The following is a 24,620-nucleotide window of genomic DNA, read 5'->3' on the forward strand; positions in this document are numbered from 1 at the left end:
TTGATCCTGTGCTTCTAAGCAGCCCGTTGGCGCGCTTACTCTCGAGTAGACCGGGCGTAGCGTCTCATCCCTTGCCAAGATTGGACTGCGTTACAGATCCACCACGAATTGCCTTGCCTTCCCTTGAACCCTGTTTCTGGACTATTATTTAAAGTACTTTCCTAAGGAACTTTGCTCTTTTCCCCACTCAAACTTCCATTAGGTCTGAGTGTGTTTCGGTAATTGGATTTTGGATTCTAATATTGGACATATAACTTTCTTTCTTTGGACTATTACTGATCTTTTCTAAAAGGTCAACTGATTGACCATCTACTCTGCTTATATTTGTTTGAAACTTTTATTGCTTTAATAAAGATATTAGATTGTATATTGGCCTCCGTGTTGGTTCCCAGTGTTCGCGCTGCCTAGGGGTGTTACATTGTAGAAGATGAGGAACAGAGAGTGCAAGTTCATTTTCCCACAGAAAGGAATGATGTTGTTGATACTGAATCTAGCCAGGTGCAAACTGACTTGGAAAAGGAGGACAGTTCTCAGTCTGATAATGAGGCTCAGCAAACTACCGAGCAGGCTGACCTTGACAAAACAGGTTCCTTAGATCGAGCTGACCGTTTGGAATTCAGGGTTTGGAGGAGTGTGAGAATCACAAACAAGAGGGAGGTTAGAGGCCAGAGAAATGCTTTCATGCTTTGCAAAGGGTATTAAAGCAATGTGTTTGGAGACAAACCTTTGTCAAAGCAACTTTCGTTCAACCAAGAAGCAAGCTCTCGTTTTCCTGGATTATAAATAAAGTGTATTATTATTGATTGTAAGAAAATCCTAGGAAAAGGTCACCATATGTTAGATTTCACTTTCAGCCTGATGATAACTATGTAGACGACACCGATGTAGTTGACTTGAAGGCAGCCAACCTCAAAAGTCAGGCAAGGAAGCTCTTCAAATAACCAGCCTGCAGCCAAGGACAGTAACTGAAGTTTTTATTGTCTCAATTCTATTAAATGACACAATCCAAGTCCGCCAGCTCCCTCCCTCCCTCCCTGCAGTTGTAAATCTACAAGGAAGATAAGCAGCCTATACTGGAAATCGGTAGAGCTGGTCTGAATGGTCGTGACAAAACCGAATCGTAATACATCCCCTATATACAACGGACAGGAATAACACAAAGAAAAGGAAAGCAATGCTGCTGCTGCTTGTTTTTGTTTGTCGGTTTTGCTTTTGTAAACCATGCACACCGCAGTAGAAAAAGAAGGTTGCGTCTCCAGCGTCAGGCAAAGGGACTTTGTATGGGACGTGGGCCCTGTGCAAACAGTTCCTTTCGGATTCAAGAAGTAAATAATAAATAATATATGAAACACATTGGCAATGCCAGGTTGGCAGTTTATTTTAAAAGAAACCTTTGCATGAGAAACCATAGTATTCTTTCTTCCACACAGAGAATGGTTGAGTTTTCCTAGAGTTTGGAAATGCAGGAAACCTCTCTCGTTGTGAATGTTGCAAAACTTTCCATATACTCATCTATGTAGCAGAGGGGCTCAGATGTAAATTTCAAAGACCTGTAAAGAGGCACCAGGAAAAGTGAATCAAAGGGCATTGGGGTCAATTAATAGACACCAAACTGGTGTGCACTGTGTTGGTCCCAATGCACATAGGTTACATTTTGTGCCTGCCCCACAGCGACACTTTCTTACCTGGGAAGAAATCCTACTGAATGGCCGTTGCTCCCACGGACGCGCATGGGATTTGCTCTAGAACCGATATGTAAGGGATTCCCATTCTTGAGCACGAGGCAAGTTCCCCAATTTCCCGCCATCCTAAAGCTGAGGAGGAGTAAGATTACATTACGGCAACGGAAGCCATTAGAAATGCCACTACCAAGCGCATAAGCAGAAGCCAATCTCCGTTTGTCTCAGAACACCGGGTATAAAAAGCTGCAGAACTCAAGATGTGTGATCTCCCGGATATATATATATATATAATTTTGCATAGAGGTTTGCACAATCCAAGCACAATGGTTTTCCCAGTCCTTGCCCTTTGGGTCTGTTTCCTTGATGCTCAAACAAGACAGAAAGAAGGGAAATAAGGGAGAGGGAGGAAAGAAAGAAAGAAAGAAAGAAAGAAAGAAAGTAGGAAAGCTGAGATTTAAAAAGGATCAAAAAGGGAGAGAGATGTTAATTTAATCTATCTTATAAGGTAAAACTTCAATAAAAATATATTTAAAAAAAGAAAAGAAAGAAAGAAAGAAAGAAAGAAAGAAAGAAAGAAAGAAAGAAAGAAAGAAAGGAAAGAAGGAAAGAAGGAAAGGAAGGAAGGAGGAAGGAAGGAAGGAAGGGAGGGAGGGAGGGAGGGAGGGAGGGAGGGAGGAAGGAAGGAAGGAAGGAAGAAAGAAAAGAAGGAAGGAAGGAAGGAAGGAAGGAAGGAAGGAAGAAAGGAAGGAAGGAAGGAAGGAAGAAAAGAAGGAAGGAAGGAAGGATGGATGGAAGGAAGGAAGGAAGGAAGGAAAGATAGAAGGGAAGGAAGGAGGGAAGGAGGGAAGGAAGGAAAGAAGGAAAGAAAGAAGGAAGGAAAGAAGGAAGGAAGGAAGGAAGGAAGGAAGGAAGGAAGGAAGGAAGGAAGGGAGGGAGGGAGGGAGGGAGGGAGGAAGGAAGGAAGGAAGGAAGGAAGGAAAGGAGGAAGGAAGGAAGGAGGGAAGGAAGGAAGGAAAGAAGGAAAGAAAGAAGGAAGGAAAGAAGGAAGGAAGGAAGGAAGGAAGGAAGAGAGGGAGGGAGGGAGGGAGGAAAGAAAGAAGGAAGGAAGGAAGGAAGGAGGGAAGGAAGGAAAGAAGGAAAGAAAGAAGGAAGGAAGGAAGGAAGGAAGGAAGGAAGGAAGGAAGGAAGGAAGGAAGGGAGGGAGGGAGGGAGGGAGGGAGGGAGGAAGGAAGGAAAGGAGGAAGGAAGGAAAGAAAGAAGGAAGGAAGGGAGGGAGGGAGGAAGGAAAGGAGGAAGGGAAGAAGGAAGGAAAGAAAGAAGGAAAGAAGGAAGGAAGGAAAGAAAGAAGGAAAGAAGGAAGGAAGGAAGGAAGGAAGGAAGGAAGGAAGGAAGGAAGGAAGGAAGGAAGGAAGGAAGGAAGGAAGGAAGGAAGAAAGGAAGGGAGGAAGAAAGGAAGGAAGGAAGGAAGGAAGGAAGGAAGGAAAAAAAGACCCTAACTGGACCTTCTCTTGACTGGACCCTCACTGAAGACCATTCCTTGCAAGAGGCCAAACATCCACAGCTTTATTGAAAATAATCCATGTCCCAATTCTAGAAAACACCTGGAAGGAAAGTCAATTGCATGTCATACGCTGAAGGATTGCATTTCGGTTCATTTTCTCTCTGTTGTTTTCACTTTGAGGGTTGAGTGGCCCCAAAGCCTTGTGGCCTGCCAGCTACTGCTCTCTAGGCTGAGCCAAGATGGTGTAGTCCTGTAGTTATTTACAATTGAAATAATGGAAGCTGGTTCTTCTAGGTGAGTGCATCTGTTCCGGGTTTTAATTTGCAATTAGAAGGAACTGTGCAAGTCAATTAAACTTATCATCTTAATAAGATTCAGCACCTTGAATAACTCTGGGCTGAATGGCCATGTTCCAGAAGTATTCTCTCCTGATGTTTCGCCCACATCTATGGCAGGCATCCTCAGAGGTTGTGAGGAACAAAGCAACATGCCTCTCTGATTATATACCTCACAACCTCTGAGGATGCCTGCCATAGATGTGGGCGAAACGTCAGGAGAGAATACTTCTGGAACATGCCATACATCCCGGAATACATACAACAACCCAGGTCTGAAATCCTTCATAATTTTCCATTATTTCACCCCAGCAATGATTTCTAACTTCAACAGCAGGGTTTTTATTGAAAATTTTCCTTTTCAAGGGACTGCCTCTCCAGGGGATTAAAAGCGTAACCCACACAAGAGGACGGCACTGGGTTCAAAAAAGCATCAGCAAAGGCCACAAAGCAACTCCTCACATCCCTTGATCCCTCAAAGAAACAGAGTCCAGAGTTAAACCTTGCAGTTAGTTCTCTTTTGGCTTTCCAATTGGGACTCCGCGAAACGTAATTTTAATTTTTAAAAAAGAGAGTCTTTCAGCTCTTATTATCGCCACAGCTCCACGTTGTTGGCGTAATCTGTGGAGTTGGCGGCCTCTGCTTCCTTGCCGTGGCCCGGCCTGGCCCTGCCCATCTTCCGCTGCTCCTGGCGCTTCCGCCGGGCCTCCTGGTGCTCCTTCTGCCGCGTGAACTGGTACCGCTGCAAGAAGAGGTCTTTGGCGTAATCGTACAGCGCCACGTCTAGAAAATTGAGGGCCTCGATGCGTGCCTGCGTGGCCTCGTCAATGTCAACGCTGGAGGCCCTGGTGCTGTTGAACTGCGTGAAGGGCGCAATGAAGCTCATGTTAAAGGTCTTCTCGAAGAGGTACTGGGTCTTGCGCTGGAACTCCGTCAGGCCGAAGAAGGCCATGCGCTTCAGGTTCTCCTTGGCGCTGTCCAGCAGGACTTGGTTGCGCTCCTCTTCCGGCATGACGGACAGGTTGTAGCAGCCCACCAGGCTGAGGTCGGCCAGCATGCGGACCTGGCGGTTGTTGGCCAAGTTGTAGGGGCAATCCATGAACTCCTGGAGGGAGCAGCCCGACCAGTCGTCCCCAGAGTAGCAGCTGGGCAGCTCTTCGGACGTCGGCGAGCGCCCGTCACAGACGTGCAGAGAGGCCTTCCAGGTCGCCCCTCGCTGGACGTGACGCCACTCGCTCAAGTAGCGGGAGACAGGGTCCCTCAGGATGGTGATGTAGTAGAAGTTCCTAAGGGGCAGAAAAGAAGAGGCAGGAGGATTATAAAAATATTCGGTTTCGTGGTCATGTAATAACGCATACAAGAAATGGCCAAGGACCATTATATCTTAGGGACCGCCTCATTCCTTTTTTTCATCAGTGGTCACCTCGATCCTCCCAGGAAAATCTCCTATACGTACTGGGCCCTAGGGAGGTACACCTGGAAGCTACAAGGCGTAGAGCCTTTTCGACCTATGCTCCAATTCTGTGGAACTCATTGCCTCCACATATTACAGCAGGGGTCCCCAAACTAAGTCCCGGGGGCCGAATGCGGCCCATCAAAGCCATTTATCCGGCCCCCACGGCACAAGGGCAGAAGGGGGTTGGGCTAAATGACCCAAGGGGTCTCTTCTTCTCTTACAACCATTATTATTATTATTATTATTATTATTATTATTATTATTATTATTATTATTATTATTATTAACATTGAGGCTGGGTGGCCATCTGTCAGTGACGCTTTGCTTGTGCTTTTGGTGCACAAAGGCAGAAGGGTGTTGGACTAAATGGCCCAAGGGGTCATCTTCCAACCCTCTTTATTGTTATTATCATTATTATTATTATTATTATTATTATTATTATTATTATTATTATTAACATTGAGGCTGGGTAGCCATCTGTCAGGGGTGTTTTGCTTGTGCTTTTGGTGCACAAAGGCAGAAGGGGGTTGGACTAAATGGCCCAAAGGGTCTCTTCCAACCCTCTTTATTATTATTATTATTATTATTATTATTATTATTATTATTATTATTATTAACATTGAGGCTGGGTGGCCATCTGTCAGGGGTGCTTTGCTTGTGCTTTTGGTGCACAAAGGCAGAAGGGGATTGGACTCAACGGCCCAAAGGGTCTTTTCCAACCCTCTTTTTTATTATTATTATTGTTGTTGTTGTTAATAATAATAATAATAATAATAATAATAATAATAATAATTGCTTGGTGGCCAACTATAATCCGGACCTCCAACGGTCCAAAGGATCGTGAACTGGCCCCCTGTTTAAAAAGTTTGGGAACCCCTGTGTTAGAGCAATGTCGGAGTTGCGACCTTTTGTAAAAGCACTCAAGACTTGGCTGTTTGGTGGTGCATTTAAGTAAAACAGATCTAATTTGCCAAATAGTCACTGTTGAATGTTTTTATGTTGAAAGTTTTATATTGTGGAATGATATTTTAAATTATAAGTCGCTCGGAGCACTCTGGTGGAGAGCGACTAATTAATAAATAAAGTGAAGTGAAGTGAAGTTACAAACATCTGACTGACGAGAGAAATCTGCCCCTCGGAAGGGAAGTTCACTCCTGGAAGAGTTATTATGTTTATTATAACAATATAATAATATATAATAATCATATTCTACTATACTAATAATATAATATATTGTATATGCATATAATATTAATAATATTATAATGTAATACAATATAATAATACACTATTATAATGGTATATTTATATTACATGTAATATTACTAATAATATTACAATATAGTGTTATAGTACAATATATAGGAGCCTCCGGTGGCCTATGGGATAAAAGCCTTGTGACTTGAAGGTTGGGTGGCTGACCTGAAGGCTGCCAGGTTCGAATCCCACCCGGAGGGAGTGCGGATGAGCTCCCTCTATCAGCTCCAGCTCCATGTGGGGACATGAGAGAAGCCTCCCACAAGGATGGTAAAACATCAAAACATCCAGGCATCCCCTGGGCAACGTCCCAGTTGCTGGAGCAACTCCAGTTGCTCCTGACATGAAAAAAAAAGTACAATATAGCAATAAAAGGTAAAGGTTTCCCCTGACGTTAAGTCCAGTCATGTCCGACTCTGGGAGTTGGTGCTCATCTCCATTTCTAAGCCGAAGAGCAGGCGTTGTCCGTAGACACCTCCAAGGTCATATGGCCACTGGCATGACTGCATGGAGCGCCGTTACCTTCCCGCCAGAGCGGTACCTATTGATCTACTCACATTGGCATGTTTTCGAACTGCTAGGTTGGCAGGAGCTGGAGCTAACAGTGGGTGCTCATTCCGCTCCCGGGATTTGAACCTGGGACCTTTCGGTCTGCAAGTTCAGCAGCTCAGCGCTTTAACACACTGAGCCACCGGAGGCTCCATAATATAATATTGATAATATTATAATGTAATACAATATAATAATACACTATTATAATGGTATATTTATATTACATGTAATATTACTAATAATATCACAATATAGTGTTATAGTACAATATAGCAATATATAATAGTTATATTAGGCTATACGAATACAGTGTTCCCTCACTACTTCGCGGTTCACTTTTTGCAGATTTGCTGCTTTGCAGTTATTCAATAAACTCTAAAAGACTATTATAAATCATAAAAAAATTACAATTTACAGCCTAAGGAAGGGAGGAAAGAGAAGCCAAAGGGAGAGATAAGCGTCAACGGGAGGAAAAAGAGGCGATTTATCAACACATGATTGGTTGATAAAGACTTAAAATAGTGTATAACTACTAAAATAATGTATAAATATTAAAATAAATATGGTGTCCCTACTTCGCGGATTTTCACTTATTGCAGGTGGTCCGGGAACCTAACCCCAGCGATATGTGAGGGAACACTGTAATATAATATATTCTATGTACATATGACTTGTAAGCCGCCCTGAGTCCCCTTCGGGGTGAGAAGGGCGAGATATAAATGTTGCTAATAAATAAATAAATTTTATTATTAGTAAATTCCCACATTCCAGACTGTAGACTGTGCAACCAATGTAACTGAGATGATGTTGGTGATTTATGATCAACTACCCATAGCAATTGCATTTCTGCATTGCTTCCTACACTCAAGAGATTGCCACTGGATGTCACTGTTACACAGAAAATTGTAACTGGACAGCCGTTGAGAATAATCAAAACAATCCAAGAACAAAAAAGAGTGATGTGATTCAACCCATCTTACAATTTAAAATTCACAGTGCAAAGGACACATCTTCAAAAAGCAATGAGATATCTGTGATATAGTAAAGGTAAAGGTTTTCCCCTGACGTTAAGTCCAGTCGTGACCGACTCTGGGGGTTGGTGCTCATCATAATTTCTAAGCCGAAGAGCCGGCGTTGTCCGTAGACACCTCCAAGGTCATGTGGCCGGCATGACTTCATGGAGCACCGTTACCTTCCCACCTAGAATCACATACATGTTGAAATGTAGGACTACAACTCCCATAGGTAGTATAGTTAATGTTGGGAGAGGGCTGCCTTTTTTCCAAACTGAACTAGACACACTTTTACTCTTACAGAAAAGCCCACTTTCTCTGCAAACATGTCAATTTGATGGTGAATAAGTCCATCTTGCATTGCCCCAAAGAGTTACTTTACTTTTTAAATTTTTTTAAATTGATTTTATTAATAGTAAAAATTTTTTAAAAAGTAAAAGAAAATACATGGAAAGTAGGAGAACAATAGGGGTAAAGAGAAAGGAAGAAAGAAAAATGAAGAAAAAGAAAGAAAAAAGGTGTGGGAGGGGTTGACTTCCATCTATTCCTTGGTGTTTGTATTGTGACTTTCTGTGTTTTCGCATTTTATAGTCTAAACCGTCTTCTTCCCCTTTGTCTCTAATGTTTTCTTGTTGTTCTTATCTTTTCAAATTAAAAGTTCCATTTTGAGTTGATTAAAATATTATTTTACCGTGTCCCAGTTTGTTTGTTTTTTCGGTAGATCTTGGTTCGGAGAGAGCCAGTAGGTTAATTTGTCCGTATTCATTATTTCTAAGACTTTATTTTGCCATTCTTCTCTTTTTGGTATTTCTTTTGACCTCCTTCGCATATACTATTCTGGCTGCTATCGCCAGGTAATTAAATAGAATCTCTTTATCTTTGTCTTTATCCAGATCCAACATTCCTAGCAAGAAATATTCTGGCTCCGTTTTAATGTTAGTCGGCGTAATATACCATCTATGTATCATTTTATACCAATTCTCTCTTAAATCGAACGCATATGTGTATTTAATTCTCTGATTCCAAATCTTTCCCCATTTTTCTAATTTTATTGGGTGTCCAATATTGGCTTTATTTTTTTATTTTTGTTAAATGTTCCCAAGATTAAAATTCTTTATTCATCATAACATGAACTTGCAAGAAATATAATTTCAACTTTTTTATAAGTATCGTTTTGCTCATGGGGCCTTAATATATTGCACTAAATACAATTGTTAGTCACATGTCAAGAGTCAGACACCAGTTAACAAACAAAACAGAGTTTATTCTGAAGATAAGCCAAAAATAACATAAACACAGAAAGTATCCTTGAAACACTTCACTTATCAGTGTTTCAAGAGTAGTTTGGACAAAAATAACTCAAAAACAAGCCACGCTATTTTCCCATGCTGGCATTCAATAAAAACTAAAAGACGCTTCAATTCAGCTTTGGAGAACAAATAGAGTTGACTGCTAGAAAATATGCAAAATAAACGAAGGCTTGAAACCTTCCAGAAGCTGCAGAGTATAACTGAAAGTGCAAAAGCCTCTCTTGGCTCCAAACCGTTTCAGAAAACAGACAGCAGGCTCTGCGGATTTAAAGGGACAGTTCCCAAAAGAAAAACAGCAGACTGGCTTGAAAACAAACAAACTAGGAGAGCAGTAAAACTGCTTCCACGGTGCAGATTAAGCCGAGAGCTTCAAAGGGATGATGAATAGCCATCGTCAGAAGAATCCAAGGTCAGGTCAGGAGGCAGCAGCAAATTCCGAAAGGCAAACCAGTAGTCAGAAGCCGGGAGTAGTCGTCAGTCAGGGAGCGTAGACAGAAGCCAGGTCAAATTCAATCCAAAGTCCGAAGAGGGTGCAGTCATCCAAACCAGGTCCACGATAAGACACAGCGAGAGCCAAGCCAGATGGTATCAGCAGATCCGAATCACAGTCCAAGTCCAGTCTTCACGGAAACACAGAGATCCCAATGGCGCCTCAGCAACACCTTGCCACACGCAAAGTGCAGTGGCCAAACATTCCCAATTTATTCCCCTTCCTCCTGAGTGACCAAACACTCACACCCAAACACCAAGTGTCCCAAATCTACTCAGAGTCCGAACTCCACACAGCTAGAGCTCGTGGATCCGGAGTACCTAGCAATTCGTCGGAGTCCCAATCATCCTGCCCACACTTAGCCCCATGAACACTTAAAGAACCATCCTCCCTTCTCCAAGCATCCCAAGTGGGATCAGCTCCTGCAGAAACCCCAGGTTCAGTAGTATCCATAGGCCCCAAATCCCCAGACATCTCCGGTGGCTGTGCCCATTCAGTGCCCACTTCCCCAGCCACCACCTGTTCCTCAGCATCCATTTCCCCAAACTCCCCATCTGAATCTTCCTCATATCCCCCATATAGCTCTCTAAGTCGCTTCCTGCGCAACTCCTCCAGTGAACCCTCATCACGAGGGTTTTTTCTTCCTCTTCAAATCCCATCACCATCAACCATAATCCCCGAAGGCGCAGTCACAACATCACAACTACAGTAAACCTATTAAATCAATGGAATTTAAATAAAAATTGATTTATCAAGTTCATATTGATTGTATTACTACCTTAGTGAGGAATAAGAATTGGATTTACACCACTGTCTTCAGTTTAGTACTATAGTAATAATTAGTATTTAAGTAATTTCTATCCATTTTAAAGAGAGCAGTTCTCAAATCAGAAGCTCATACTCTTACTTCATACGTAAACTACTTAACCCTTGCATGCTTAGAATATTTTCATTGTATTTTAGATAACAATAATGTGGATCCATGCCAAAGAATATTGCCTCACTTATAGTCCACTGAAAGAATGAAAACCTTATTTTAGTCCCACTGATTTCTCTGCATCTTGTTATTAATACTGTCTGAACTGGAGCCAGTTAAAGTATCTTTAACTTTGGCTGATTGATAGTTTTGATCAACAGCCAATTTTTTAAAAAAGATATAAAAGTGTATGTAGAGAGAAAGAGAGTGAGAGAGGCAGAAAGAAAGAGATGGAGTGTGGGAATTGAATTGCAATATTCGCTTTACTTATTATTTATTGATTTTCTGTTTTTATCCCCTGGCTTTCTCCCTGAGGGGACTCCAGGCTGCTAACAACCACACACAGTGCAGCGGTTCAAACCACGAGCTGCGAGAAATCTTCTGACCGGAGGGTTAACATTTCGAAGCTGTGAGTCGGGGTGAGCTCCCGACTGTCAACCTAGTTTCTGCCCACCTACCCTGTTTCCTCTAAAATAAGACATCTCCAGAAAATAAGACCTAGTAGAGGTTTTGCTGAATTGCTAAATATAAGGCCTCCCCCGAAAGTAAGACCTAGCAAAGTTTGTGTTTGGAAGCATGCCCGCCAAAGAGAACACCAGAGCATGCAGGATCGATAAATGTATGTACCATATACATGGAAATAATGGTAGTAATGAGAAATTTTTGATAGGATTCACAGTTTGTCTGGTTATGCTGGTTTGTGATGACAACTACTGTACAGTATGTAATAAATGTTCATTTTTTTGTTCGACAATAAATGTGAATTCTTCTTCATGGAAAAATAAGACATCTCCTGAAAATAAGACCTAGCGCATCTTTGGGAGCAAAAATTAATATAAGACACTGTCTTATTTTTGGGAAAACACGGTAGCAGTTTGAAAGCATGTAATGCGAGTAGATCAATAGATACCTCCTCGACGGGAAGGTAAAAGGGTACCCCATACAGACATGCCGGCAACGTTTGGAGAAAGTCTATGGACAACAGACTCCTGGGCATGGAAAAAGAGTCAGAGTTGAGCATCGACCCGGATGCCAGAGATGGAAAGGTCTTTACCTCTGTCTGTCTGTGCATTGTATGTTGTTGTTCTCTGTGTAAAACAGGCATTGAACTGTTTTTCTAGGGATATTTTCAAAAGGCAACCTAACTAACGCACCCAAGAGAACTGTTAATTTGAGGACAGAGATGATATCACCGAGGGAAAAAAGCTGAACAATGGAGTCCCTCGAGATGTTTTCAGGAGCGTGGAACATCTGCTGTCTTTTGGGACTCTGGATGAGAAACAGCAGCTGAAGGAAACAGCGACAGTTGTGTATTGTGTCAGTTTTAAAAATGCTTTCTGTATTTATTTATGTTGGGGTGAGCATCTGCTAGCAGGGGCAGCTAGTAGCTTTCCATAGCAAGCTTTTCATTCCGAAGGTGCATCTATACCAGGGGTCCCCAAACTAAGGCCCGGGGAGCTGGGTGCAGTCCTCCAAAGTCATTTACCGTATATGTTCGAGTATAAGCCAACCCGAATATAAGCCGAGGCACCTAATTTTACCACAAAAACACTGGGAAAACATTGACTCCAGTATAAGCCGAGATACCAATAAAATTACATTAATTGAGGCCTCAGTAGTTTAAATGTTTTTGAAAACATTGACTCCAGTATAAGCCGAGATATTACATTAATTGAGGACTCAGTAGTTTAAATGTTTTTGAATCTTTACATCAAACTGTAATTTAAGATATGACTGTTCAACTCTGATTAAATCATTATTTTCATCTTCTTCAATGTAAATGTGCTTATGTATCCTTTTAATAATAACTAGCTGTGCCCGGCCACGCGTTGCTGTAGCAAAGTGGTGGTGGTATTGGTTAAAAATTGTTGTGTAATTTTTATTTGATGTTATCTGCATTTTTTAATTAATTTTATTGTAAGTTATATTTTTATTTATTATATTTTATTATTTTCTTGTATTATTTTTAGTTATTTTCTGTTATTATAGTATTTTATTGTATTAATTTTTAGTGGGTTTTTTTTTGGTTGCTAGGAGACCAAGTTGGAGGAGCTTAGCCTTCTAACTGGTAGCAATTGGATAAAAGCAATTATTCCTCTCTCTCAAATTAGGACTTTATTTTTCTTTTCTTTTTGTTGTATCAACCTAGAGGCATGGATGATGGGTTGTGTTGTCAAATTTCGAGGTTGGGGGGCCTGTAGTTTTGTTGTTTTCTGGGTCGCCGTGATGCCATCACTCTTTTATATATATAGATAGAGTGAGATAATAAATGTAATAATAATAATAATAATAATAATAATAATAATAATAATAAATGCAGTAAAATAATACATGTAAAATAAATAGAGTAAAATAATAAATGCATTCATGTAATTTCATTGGTATCTATTTTTATTTTGAAATTTACCCGCAGCTGCTGCATTTCCCATCCTTGGCTTATACTCGAGTCAATAAGTTATCCCAGTTTTTTGTGGTAAAATTAGATACCTCGGCTTATATTCGGGTCGGCTTATACTCGAGCAAAAGAGCAGTGCAGAAGCATATGTCTGGCCATACAAAACAGACTCTTTCAAAGGCAAGGCAGTGAGTATATTCTGCGGTTCATAATGAATACACAGCGGTGTAACTCGATGGTAGCCTTACTATGCCCAGTGGAGATGTGTAGCACCAAAAGTGCCTCGCTGTACACATATTTATTGCTGCTTTCAAGGTCAGGCATCTCTCGATGTAAAGAAAATGGGACGGTGTTTTCTTAAGCAAGCCTCAGGTTAAATTCCCATATGGAGAATCATAAAAAGTTCTAGTTTGAAACCATAATAAGCCCATTGGGAAGAAAGAGTTTTTTTTTTTTTGCATGGATGCATTTTTGGGAACCAAAGCTTTGGGTGTCTTTGAGGAGTCATTGCCATCTGTTCTTTGCCGCACGAATGAAAAGTAGCCCGTTAAATGGATAAAACAATTTTTATCCTAAGAGATGCAGATGGAGGAGAGCTGCACTGCACAATTAAAGCACTTTGGTACCACTTCCATCGCTACGGCTACGGGATCCAGAGATCTATAATTTCATTTATTTATGTATTTATTTGCAGTATCTGGAGCCCCGGTGGCGAAGCGCTGAGCTGCTGAACTTGGAGACCGAAAAGTAGCAGGTTCAAATCCCGGGAACAGAGTGAGCGTCCGCTGTTAGCTCCAGCTTCTGCCAACCTAGCAGTTCGAAAACATGCCAATGTGAGTAGATTAATAGGTACCCTCTGGCGGGGAAGGTAACGGCACTCCATGCAGTCATGTCGGCCACATGACCTTGGAGGTGTCTATGGACAACGCCGGCTCTTCGGCTTAGAAATGGAGATGAGCACCAACCCCCAGAGTCAGACATGACTGGACTTAATGTCAGAGGAAACCTTTATCTTTACCTTGCAGTATTTATATTCCGCCCTTCTCAACCCTTAAGGGACTCAGGGCGGATCACAATGCACATATACATGGCTGTTGTGACTCAGCCTTTGTGTGACTCTGATGAGGATTCTGGGATGCAGTTTCAAGATGATGGGATTCAGGTTCAGGATGAGTTTCAAGATGACTCTGATGGGAATTATGGGATTCAGGTGCAGAGTGTTCCTGCTGTGGGAGATGAGGAGCAGGGAGGCTTTCCCATGGGAAGAAATGATGTTGTTACTGATGATGGTTTTCAGGTGCAAGAAGCAGAAAGGGAGAATAGCTCCCAGCCTGATAACACTAATGAGCCCTGTGGCCTTGAAAGTGAAAGCAATGAGGCCGTGTCTCTAGATCGGGCCAGTCGTTTGGAATTTCGGGGGTTGCATAGAAGCCTCAGAATAGCTAATAAAAGGGCAGTCAAAGGGCAAAGAAATGCCTTCATGGCATGCTATTAAAACAGTCTGCTGAGAGGGAAATCTTCGTCAAAGCAATTCCTCGCTTGAATCAAGAACTAAGTCTGCTTTCCTGCTTGGATGTATCTTCGTTTCTGGGACTTTGGTTTTGTTTTAAGGACCTTGCTTTATGCCTAAAGTTTCCATGGATTTGTTCTTATAGCCTTGTTTTTGTAACTATCTTTTGGAACTGAACTTTTGCCTTTTATGAACTATCTTTTCCTTATTTCCTAATAAATTACAAAAGACTACGATCTGTGTGCAGCCTGGTGTCTTTAGCAAGGTGAAGCTAACCTGAGGTGCGACAATGGCAAACATTCAATGCCTTTAGACATACAACATATATAGACAGACACAGAAGCAATTTAACATTCCAGCTTCTGGCTTCATGAGGGTATGCTTGATTCTGGAAACCAGTGGAGCTGCTACTTCATCATCCACTGTGACACTGATGGAGTACTTCCTCATTCTTCCACACTAGGCTGTTTTATGGTGTCGTAAATTAGTTAAATTAGCCTCCCCGCATAAAGCGTTACCTAAATTATCTACTCAACAGTTACAACTATATTTCGGGTTGCTTACGTCAATAGCTAGGCTATTTAATGGTCGGGCGCTCAATCCGAAACGGGCTGGCTTGAACTCATGACTCATAGTCAGTAGTGATTTATTGCAGCCGGCTGCTAACCAGCTCCGCCACAGCCCGATGTTTACCATTCTCTGAAGAGGTGATTTTAATGCTATCATTTAATGAACGATACCCTTCCAATTCTACAAGATGGAGTCAGGACTGTTAATGTGGCATCAAACTGCTGTAAGTGCACCATGTGGGTGCAAATATGCTGCCACTCAATGGCTCGCTTTCAGACTAAACAAACCAAGCAGCCTTGGGGTGTGTCTACATGATGGAATGAATGCGTCGTGACACCACTTTAACTGCAATGGCTCAATACAATTGAATCATGGGGAGTTGTAGTTTTACAAGGGTCTTGAGCCTTTTCTGCTCAATAGTGCACACTACAACTCCCAGAATCCCATCACATTGAGTCATAGAAGTTAAAGTGGTATCAAACTGCATTCATTCTAGAGAGTAAATGATCTATCGTTTGCCATATAAACCCAACAATATTACCATATATACTCGAGTATAAGCCAACCCGAATATAAGCCGAGACACCTAATTTTACCACAAAAAACTGGGAAAACATTGACTCAACTATAAGCCAAGAGTGGTAAATTTCAGAAATAAAAATAGATACCAATAAATTACATTAATCGAGGCATCAGTAGGTTAAATATTTTTGAATATTTACATAAAGCTCAAATTTAAGAGAAGATTATTCTCATCTTCTTCAATGTAAATGTGCTTATGTATCTTTTTAATAATAAAAGAGTGAAATAATACATGAAATAATAATAATAATAAATACAAGAAAATAATACATGTAATAATAAATAGAGTAAAATAATAAATGTAATAATATCAGAGTGAAATAATAAATGTATTATCTATATATATAAAAGGGTAATGAAATTTCGGCCTAGGACAAAACAACAAAACTACACATCCCAGAAACACTAAACTTGGCAGCACAACCCCTCATCCATGCCTCTACGTTCATACAACAAAAAGAAAAGAAAAATAAAGTCCTAATTAGAGGGAGAGGAATAATTGTTTTTATCCAATTGCTGCCAGTTAGAAGGCTAAGCTCCGCCTACTTGATCTCCTAGCAACCCACTCAGCCCAGGGGACAGGCAGAGTTAGGCCTCACTTAGGCCTCTTCCACACTGCCTATAAAATACAGATTATCTGATTTTAACTGGATTATATGGCAATGTAGACTCAAGGCTCTTCAACACAGCTATATAACCCATTTATAATCTTAGATTATCTGATTTGAACTGGATTATTTTGACTCCACACTGCCATATAATCCACTTCAGTGTGCATTTTATACAACTGTGTAGAAGGGGCCTCATATAATCCAGTTCTAACCAGATAATATAAGATTATAAATATACAGTAGAGTCTCACTTATCCAACATAAAGAGGCCGGCAGAACATTGGATAAGTGAATATGTTGGATAATAAGAAGGTGTTCAGGAAAAGGCGATTAAACATCAAATTAGGTAATCATTATACAAATTAAGCACCAAAACATCATGTTATACAACAAATTTGACAGAAAAAGTAGTTCCATGTGCAGTAATGCTATGTAGTAATTACTGTATTACAAATTTACCACCAAAATATCACAATGAATTTAAAACACTGACTACAAAAACATTTGCTACTAAAAGGCAGACTGCATTGGATAATTCAGAACATTGGATAAGCAAATGTTGGATAAGTGAGATTCTACTGTAATATATACCACCATACTTCGTCACAGCAATGCGTGGCCGGGCACAGCTAGTTAATAATAATAAAAATAAATGTAATAGTAGCAACAATAATAGAGAAAAATAATAAATGTAATAATACCAATAATAATAGAGAAAAATAATAAATGTACCATATATTTTCGATTATAAGCTGACCCAAATATAAGCCAACCAGGACCCTCACCCGAGTATAAGCCAAGGCTGAAAAAAAGGGCTGAAAAACTAGGCTTATACTCGAGTATATACAGTAAGTGGAAGTGGATGCATAATAGGAATAGAAAAATAACCTTAGCATCATACAATCAAGTAATGCACTGAGTTCGAAGGCAACTAAACAATTAACATTTTTTAAAAAATCAAGGTGAGTGGAATAAATATGTATCACAAGTAACTTTGCAAGTTCTTTCAACCTTGCTCTTCTCACTCGCTCCAAGAAACAAGGTCTTCCAAATAATCTGAACTATACAGATCTCTCACATCACATATGATAAGAATGCAAGCCAGCTGTGTAGCCAGAGCAGGAAATGCTTTTCCAAAACTCATTTGGTGCAATTGTAGGAACTGTTTTCAGGCTGTATTTCGGCCTCCGAGAAGAATAAGAATGGCAACGGCTGGCCGTTCCTCATTTCCCAAGCCTCCTCGAAATCGTCATGCCTCATTGATTAATAATGCAGGGCATAAAGATTTCATTCGGGGAACCGGAAAGGAGGAGAGGCCTCCCAACGCAGAGAGATAGATTATGGAGGCAAATCTATTCCGCCGAGTGAAAAGTTTGCTCTCGGAGACGAAATTTGGTGCTGTGACATTCGGGAAATTACAGTCATCTGTAAAACACGATTGATACACTCTGGCTAGCATTTGCATTGCTGTCGCAGGAGGAGAATATTGAGCTCCGGGTCAATGTTAGAAAAAGTCAGATTCCCCAGACAGAGGGAAACAACAAGTCCCTTAACTAGAAGCAAGCAACCAATAGATGTACCTGCAGATGTCTTGGACTACAAACCCCATCAGCCCCAGCTGATGGTCAAGGAAAAGAGGAATTATAGTCCAAAGCCTCTGTTTTTATTTATTTATTATTTATTTACAGTATTTATATTCCGCGCTTCTCACCCCGAAGGGGAAGCAGGGCGGATCACATTGTACACATATAAGGCAAATATTTAATGCCATATAACATAGAACAGAGACAGAGACAGACACAGAGGCAATTTAAACCTTCTCCAGCTTCCAGCTTCCTGAGGGTATGCTTGATTCCGGCCACAGGGGGAGCAGCTGCTTCATCATCCACTTCAACGGCACTTCCTCATTCCAACGGCGGCTGGGTGATTTTTATGGTGTCATAAATTAGCCTCCCCACATATAAGTGGTACCTACATTTCCTACTTGATAGATGCAACTATCTTTCAGGTCACTTAGGTCAGCAACGAGCAGGGGCTATATTTTATTTTTAATTGTGGGGGCTCACCCCGACACGGGCTGACCTCGAACTCATGATCTCTTGGTCAGAGTGATTTATTACACCTGACTGCTAATTAGCCTGCACCACAGCCTGGCCTCTGTTGCGGCGGATAAGAACTACAAAGTGCGATGTCACAGGGTAATGTTTTGGTCCGAGTCAATGTAAAATGGGCACATTTGTCCTCCTTAAAAGCTTGGGGATGGGATATAAGAAAGGCCATTTCATCCCATAATAGCCTGCATAGAATTTGAGATCATCAGCAAAAATTATTTTGCAAGCATACTGTATGCAGCCCGTGGCAGGGTGAGCACCCGTCAATTAAAAAATAAAAAATTAAAAATAGCCCCTGCTCATTGTTGACCTAGCAACCCGAAAGATAGTTGCATCTATCAAGTAGGAAATAAGGTACCACTTATAAAGTGGGGAGGCAAATTTAACTAATTTACAACATTGGAATGAGGAAGTGCCATCGCAGTGGATGATGAAGCAGCTGCTCCCCCCTGTGGCCAGAATCGAACATCCCCTCAGGAGAAGGTTAAATTGCCTCTGCGTCTGTCTCTGTCTCGGTTCTATGTGTATATGGGCATTGAATGTTTGCCCTATATGTATATAATGTGATCCGCCCTGAGTCCCCTTTGGGGTGAGAAGGGTGGAATATAAATACTGTAAATAAATAAAATAAATAAATAAATACAATTATGATGTTTAAGAAAACTGTCCAAAAGTGCAGCAATGTGTATTAATGCAACAAATCACCTTTAAAAATATAATATAAAAGAAGAATGAATTCCTTTTCAAAGGCTACAACGAGGAACCGCTTACAGTTGTCCCTTCATATATCCACAGGATTCTGCATCCATAGATTCAACCATCCACAGCTTGAAAATATATAAAATATCCCAAAAGCAAATCTTGATTTTGCCGTTTTCGATGAGAGACACCATTTCATTACATCATTGCATCGAATGGGACACGAGGATCTATAGATTTGGTTATCCATTGGGGGTCTTGGAACAAAACTCCAGTGAATATTGATGGCCCACGATGCTTTTTTTCCCAAGTTCTCATACAAAATGAAAAAAACATATCCAGATCTGTAGGGAAGTATTACAGACACTGGATGCACCTAGCTAATGAGGCATTGAATCCATTCTGGGTTTTGTATAGCTTTAAAGGAGCTCTCCAAGGTGCTGAACCCAGATTGCACCTAGAATTCAGCACCTTGGACTGCACTGAACGCTGGAATGGAATCATTGCTTTGTTGACAGGCCACCTCTGCTTACCAAAGACTATCTGGCAAGTATAGTTCATGCATGACACATGAATACATTTGCAGCTCAGTGGTGCAAGTCAAACAGAGTTATACGTGAATGATTTCTCCGTTCCAATCTTCTGTAATTTTAATTTCAACTCCCGTTGATTCCATTTGGTGCTGCGACGAGGGAACTGGTGTCAATTGCAAGTACAGACTACGGCTCGAACCCACCAAGGCACTTCGGTATTACCAAGTAATGGAAGGGGATTCTCCTTTAATTGAATCGGAAAGGCAACACATATTAGCAAAGGAAACTTAATCAGTGCAATAAAATTAAAACGGGGCCGTCAGACAACCCGTTCTGATTAAGTCACTCGCAAACACCGTCAGGTTATCATCTCTGAGGCTTGTGGTGTTAATGATCGAAAGTCACTCTCTTCCCCTCCGGGAGGAAAGAGAGATTTTATAGCAGGCCATTAGACTATTTAAAACCCTGGGTTTTTTCAGCTGTCAAAACATTGCTTCCCCCGACAGAGATGAAGCCGCTGTCTTCCATGGAAAAAGTGAAGTTTCTGGTGGTGGTTACCATATGGTGAGAATGGGAAGAACATTTGAAAACACACAAAGATGGTTGAAAAACGTTATTTCAAGTTGTATTTTTTGTTTTGTTTTATCCCATCTTGGGAACTTCATATGGAAAAGTCATGGTATCTTAATGAATTAATCAATTCCAGATCCAAATGGGCTGATGGGTTGACTCCCTATAAAAAAGGATTCCTACATTGGTAGTTCTACTCAACTCCCTTCCAATCCACAGCTCTCTCCTCTCTGTGACCCTTTCCCCAAACCAATATTCTTCAAGTTGGGGTGCGATCTTCCTCGTTGGGTGATTTGAGAAAATAACAACAAAGAAGTCTGGATGACATTTTAATTATCAAGTACAACTGTGACTGTGAGCGGGCGAGGGAACAGATGGTGCCCTCAATTCCCTACAACGCAACTGTCACTCCCCTGACAAATTTTCTACCGCTTGCTGATTATCCAGCAAAATGTCCTGACAGCCGTCTCCCGCCCATCTCTCACCTCCATCCACCCAATTCCCTTCCTTTAAGCAGAAAATGCAAGCCAAGGTTAGACAAGAAACTTTGAAAACTGATCATTAAAAAACCCTACTCCAATAAATTGATTTTCCACTCTTGTTTTCCGATATGTGTGGGGGGTTGCTGTTGTATGCAGCGAGAGAAACCACCAACCAGATATGGTTGGACTATAACTGTTGTGACTCAGCTGGAACCTCAGATTGACTCTGATGAGGATGATGGGATTCAGGTTCAAAATCAGGTTCAAAATGTCCCTGTTGTAGAAGATGAGGAACAGGGAGTGCTAGTTCATTTTCCCACAGAAAGGAATGATGTTGTTGATACTGAAACTAGCCAGGTGCAAATGGACTTGGAAAAGGAGGACAGTTCTTAGTCTGATAATGAGGCTCAGTAAACTAACGAACAGGCTGACCTTGATGAAATAGGTTCCTTAGATCAAGCTGACCATTTGGAATTCAGGGTTCGGAGGAGTGTGAGAATTGCAAACAAAAGGGAGGCTAGAGGCCAAAGAAATGCTTTCCTGCTTTGCAAAAGGTATTAAAGCAATGGGTTTGGAAACAAACCTTTGTCAAAGCAACTTTCATTCAACCAAGAAGCAAGCTCTCGTTTTCCTGGATTACCTTGCAGCTTTTGTTTTCATGTTCCTGGAACTTTGTCATGCTCTATTGGGACCTTGTTTATTCCTCGTGATTTCTGGATTTATTCTCTATGGTTTTATTCTGTAACCATTTTGTAGAACTTTACTTTTGCTTTTAAAGAACCTTTTATCTTCTATTTTCTAATAAACTAAAAAAAGACTTCAACCTATGTGCAGTTTGGTGTATATAGCAAGGTGAAGCTAACCTGAGGTGCGACAATAACTCCTATCTCCAATAATCATCGGCCAAATTGGTTGATCATAGCCCAAGATAGTTGACCACTGATCAAGTTGATTGACTACTGGCCAAACTGGTTGACAACTGGTCAAACTGTTTGACCATCACTCAAGCTGGTTGGCCATCACCCAAGCTGGCTGACCATTACCCAAGCTGGTTGGCTATCACTCAAGCTGGTTGGCCATCACCCAAGCTGGTTGACCATCATCTAAGCTGGCTGTCCATCAACCAAGCTGGTTGACCATCATCTAAGCTGGTTGGCCATCAACTAAGCTGGTTGACCATCAACTAAGCTGGTTGACCATCATCTAAGCTGGTTGGCCATCAACCAAGCTGGTTGGAGCTTCTGGGAGTTGGTATTCCCAAAATATACGGAGGACCCCAGATTTCCAGTAGTTCTCCATTTGTGGACCATCACATATATTTGGAATTCAGTTTCCAGCATCCTTGAACATTAGCTGGAGCTTCAGGGAGCTAGCATCCAAAATACTTCGGAGGACCAAAGTTTATGAAGCATTGGAAACATCTTCAGGAACTATCTATATTCTGTGCCCATCATTTTGACCAATGAATATGAGTGGTGCATAGCCAAGAAAGAACTCACGTTGGCTGCAGCTTCTGATAGGGCTTCCACATGCTTCTAACTGAAATATTAAGCACAATGGTAGCAGGTGGCATCCATGTAAAATGGGACTGATGAATCCACATTGTTGATGGTTTTGTTTTGTTTTTGTATGAGCTTGAAAGAATCTTTTGGAAATATCGTTCAACATCTCAGGCAGCTCCTTTAAAGTAGACCCACTGCCTTATATGAAAGTCACTGGCTGAATGTTTCCAAACTTGAGATTGTACCAGCAATCACGATTCACTTCAAGGTGCTTGGGATGACCTTTAAAGTGAAGCACCAATTCAATCTCAAGGTTTTCAAACAACTCCTTGTGGATGAGTGCTCCGCAAAGGAAACAATCTTGATGCTCCCATCCTGTTGTGAGAACCTCAATTAACCAAGTTGTTTACTGCAAAGTTTCCCTGAGGGAGATCCTTCTGTTTACCTCAAATATGACTCATTGGAGGGCTTTGCCTCCCCAGTTAATGCCTCCACTTTCCCCGCAATGCCCCAGAAGCTCCATTCTTCTTCTGTTCCTCATGGAAAGATCCACACGAGACGTCCTCTGAGGCCACCAAGTTCATGGAAGAGTCAAGAGACTCGAAGCGTCCTCCTCCATCTTCTGGAGGTGGCATCAGAGATGCTGCCAAAAATAGTCCAGGCTCCAAGGAACGGCTGACCTTATTTTATTAGGATCTGCCACCGCTCTCCTCTGAGGTGGGGAGATAATTTAGAAGCAAAGGCATCAAGAGACAACATAATTACAGATGCCTTTAGAGAGACATTCTGGACTCACAGGGGGGAAATAACCCCACACTGGAAGTCTGTTAATAAATGTATCTCCAAGTAGAAGTCATATGACAGGGGTGAAAAAAGAAAGTAGTAGAAGAAAGAAAATTGCTCCAACTTCTCTACTTTGCAGATGCAAGCCCCAACAGATCCCTGCTCTGACATCATAGTCCTTGTATTTCATACCATTCCGAAGGGTTGATTTTCTATAGATCATATCACATATGACCCCCCGTATCCACAGAAGCAGTATCAATGGTTTCACAACTCGCGTCTGACAAGATATGTTCTTTCTAGGAATTTTCTAGGTTCTGTAAGTGATTCGATGGCACACTTCTGCCAGACGTTAACACAGAACGGCATTGGAGGAACTTGCAAATTTAGCCAAAATTCAAAAAGCATTAATATTCTGTATATACTCGAGTATAAGCCTAGTTTTTCAGCCCTTTTTTTAAGACTGAAAAAGCCTCCCTCGGCTTATTCTCGGGTGAGGGTCCTGGTTGGCTTATATTTGGGTCAGCTTATACTCAAGAATATATGGTACATTTATTATTTTTCTCTATTATTATTGGTATTACTACATTTATTATTTTTCTCTATTACTGTTGCTATGATTACATTTATTATTATTATTATTATTATTATTATTATACATTTATTATTTTACTCTGATCTTATTATTATTATTATTATTATTGCATTATTTTACTCTATTTATTATTACTTGTATTATTTTTCCTGTAATAATAATAATATTAATAATTATTATTATTGCATATATTATTTTACTCTATTATTATTAAAAGGATACATAAGCACATTTACATTGAAGAAGATGAGAATAATGATTTAATCAGAGTTAGACATTCTTACCTTAAATATAAGCCTAGTTTTTCAGCCCTTTTTTTAAGACTGAAAAAGCCCCCCTCGGCTTATTCTCGGGTGAGGGTCCTGGTTGGCTTATATTTGGGTCAGCTTATACCCGAGAATATATGGTACATTTATTATTTTTCTCTATTATTGTTGCTACTATTACATTTATTTTTAATTATTAATAAGACATTTATCATTTCACTCTGATATTATTATTATTATTATTATTATTATTATTATTATTATTGCATTATTTTATTCTATTTATTATTACTTGTATTATTTTCCTGTATTTATTATTATTATTATTACATGTATTATTTTACTCTATTATTATTAAAAGGATACATAAGCACATTTACATTGACGAAGATGAGAATAATGATTTAATCAGAGTTAGACATTCTTATCTTAAATTAGAGCTTGATGTAAATATTCAAAAACATTTAAACTACTGATGCCTTGATTAATGTAATTTTATTGGTATCTATTTTTATTTCTGAAATTTCCCACCCTCGGCTTATACTTGAGTCAATGATTTCCCAGATTTTTTGTGTTAAAATTAGGTGCCTCGGCTTATCTATGGGTCGGCTTATACTCGAGTATATACGGTACATGGCCAGTGATTGTTCATAACCCAATAAACTTAAGGAACACTCCTGCTACCCAATAGGTTATGATCCTAACAGATCACAATTCTCCAATAGGTTGTGGTCTTGACTTGAGTCAATGATTTCCCAGTTTTTTTGTGGGGCCGGGCTGTGGCGCAGCTGGCTAGTAACCAGCTGTAATAAATCACTACTGACCGAGAGGTCATGAGT

General features: G+C 40.6%; 1 protein-coding gene across 2 annotated transcripts in view; it reads right to left on the minus strand.

Moving 5' to 3' along the window:
- Positions 1-957: 957 nt before the first annotated feature.
- hs6st2 (heparan sulfate 6-O-sulfotransferase 2) overlaps positions 958-24,620 on the minus strand; it is a 115,119-nt gene continuing 91,456 nt past the window's right edge. Inside the window, exons 2-3 of one of the 2 annotated variants that reach the window (XR_010001083.1) lie at positions 1,686-4,804; positions 958-1,550 (exon numbers count right to left, since the gene is read on the minus strand). Coding sequence is in view for 1 of the 2 variants with exons in the window: in XM_062964022.1 (XP_062820092.1) it covers positions 4,108-4,804 (697 nt within the window). In the remaining variant the exon portion in view is untranslated. Of the gene's footprint in view, positions 4,805-24,620 lie in introns of both variants that reach the window. The other variant, XM_062964022.1, reaches the window with a different exon arrangement.

The sequence above is a fragment of the Anolis carolinensis genome, unplaced genomic scaffold (assembly GCF_035594765.1).
Source record: "Anolis carolinensis isolate JA03-04 unplaced genomic scaffold, rAnoCar3.1.pri scaffold_12, whole genome shotgun sequence".
Lineage (NCBI taxonomy): Eukaryota > Metazoa > Chordata > Lepidosauria > Squamata > Dactyloidae > Anolis > Anolis carolinensis.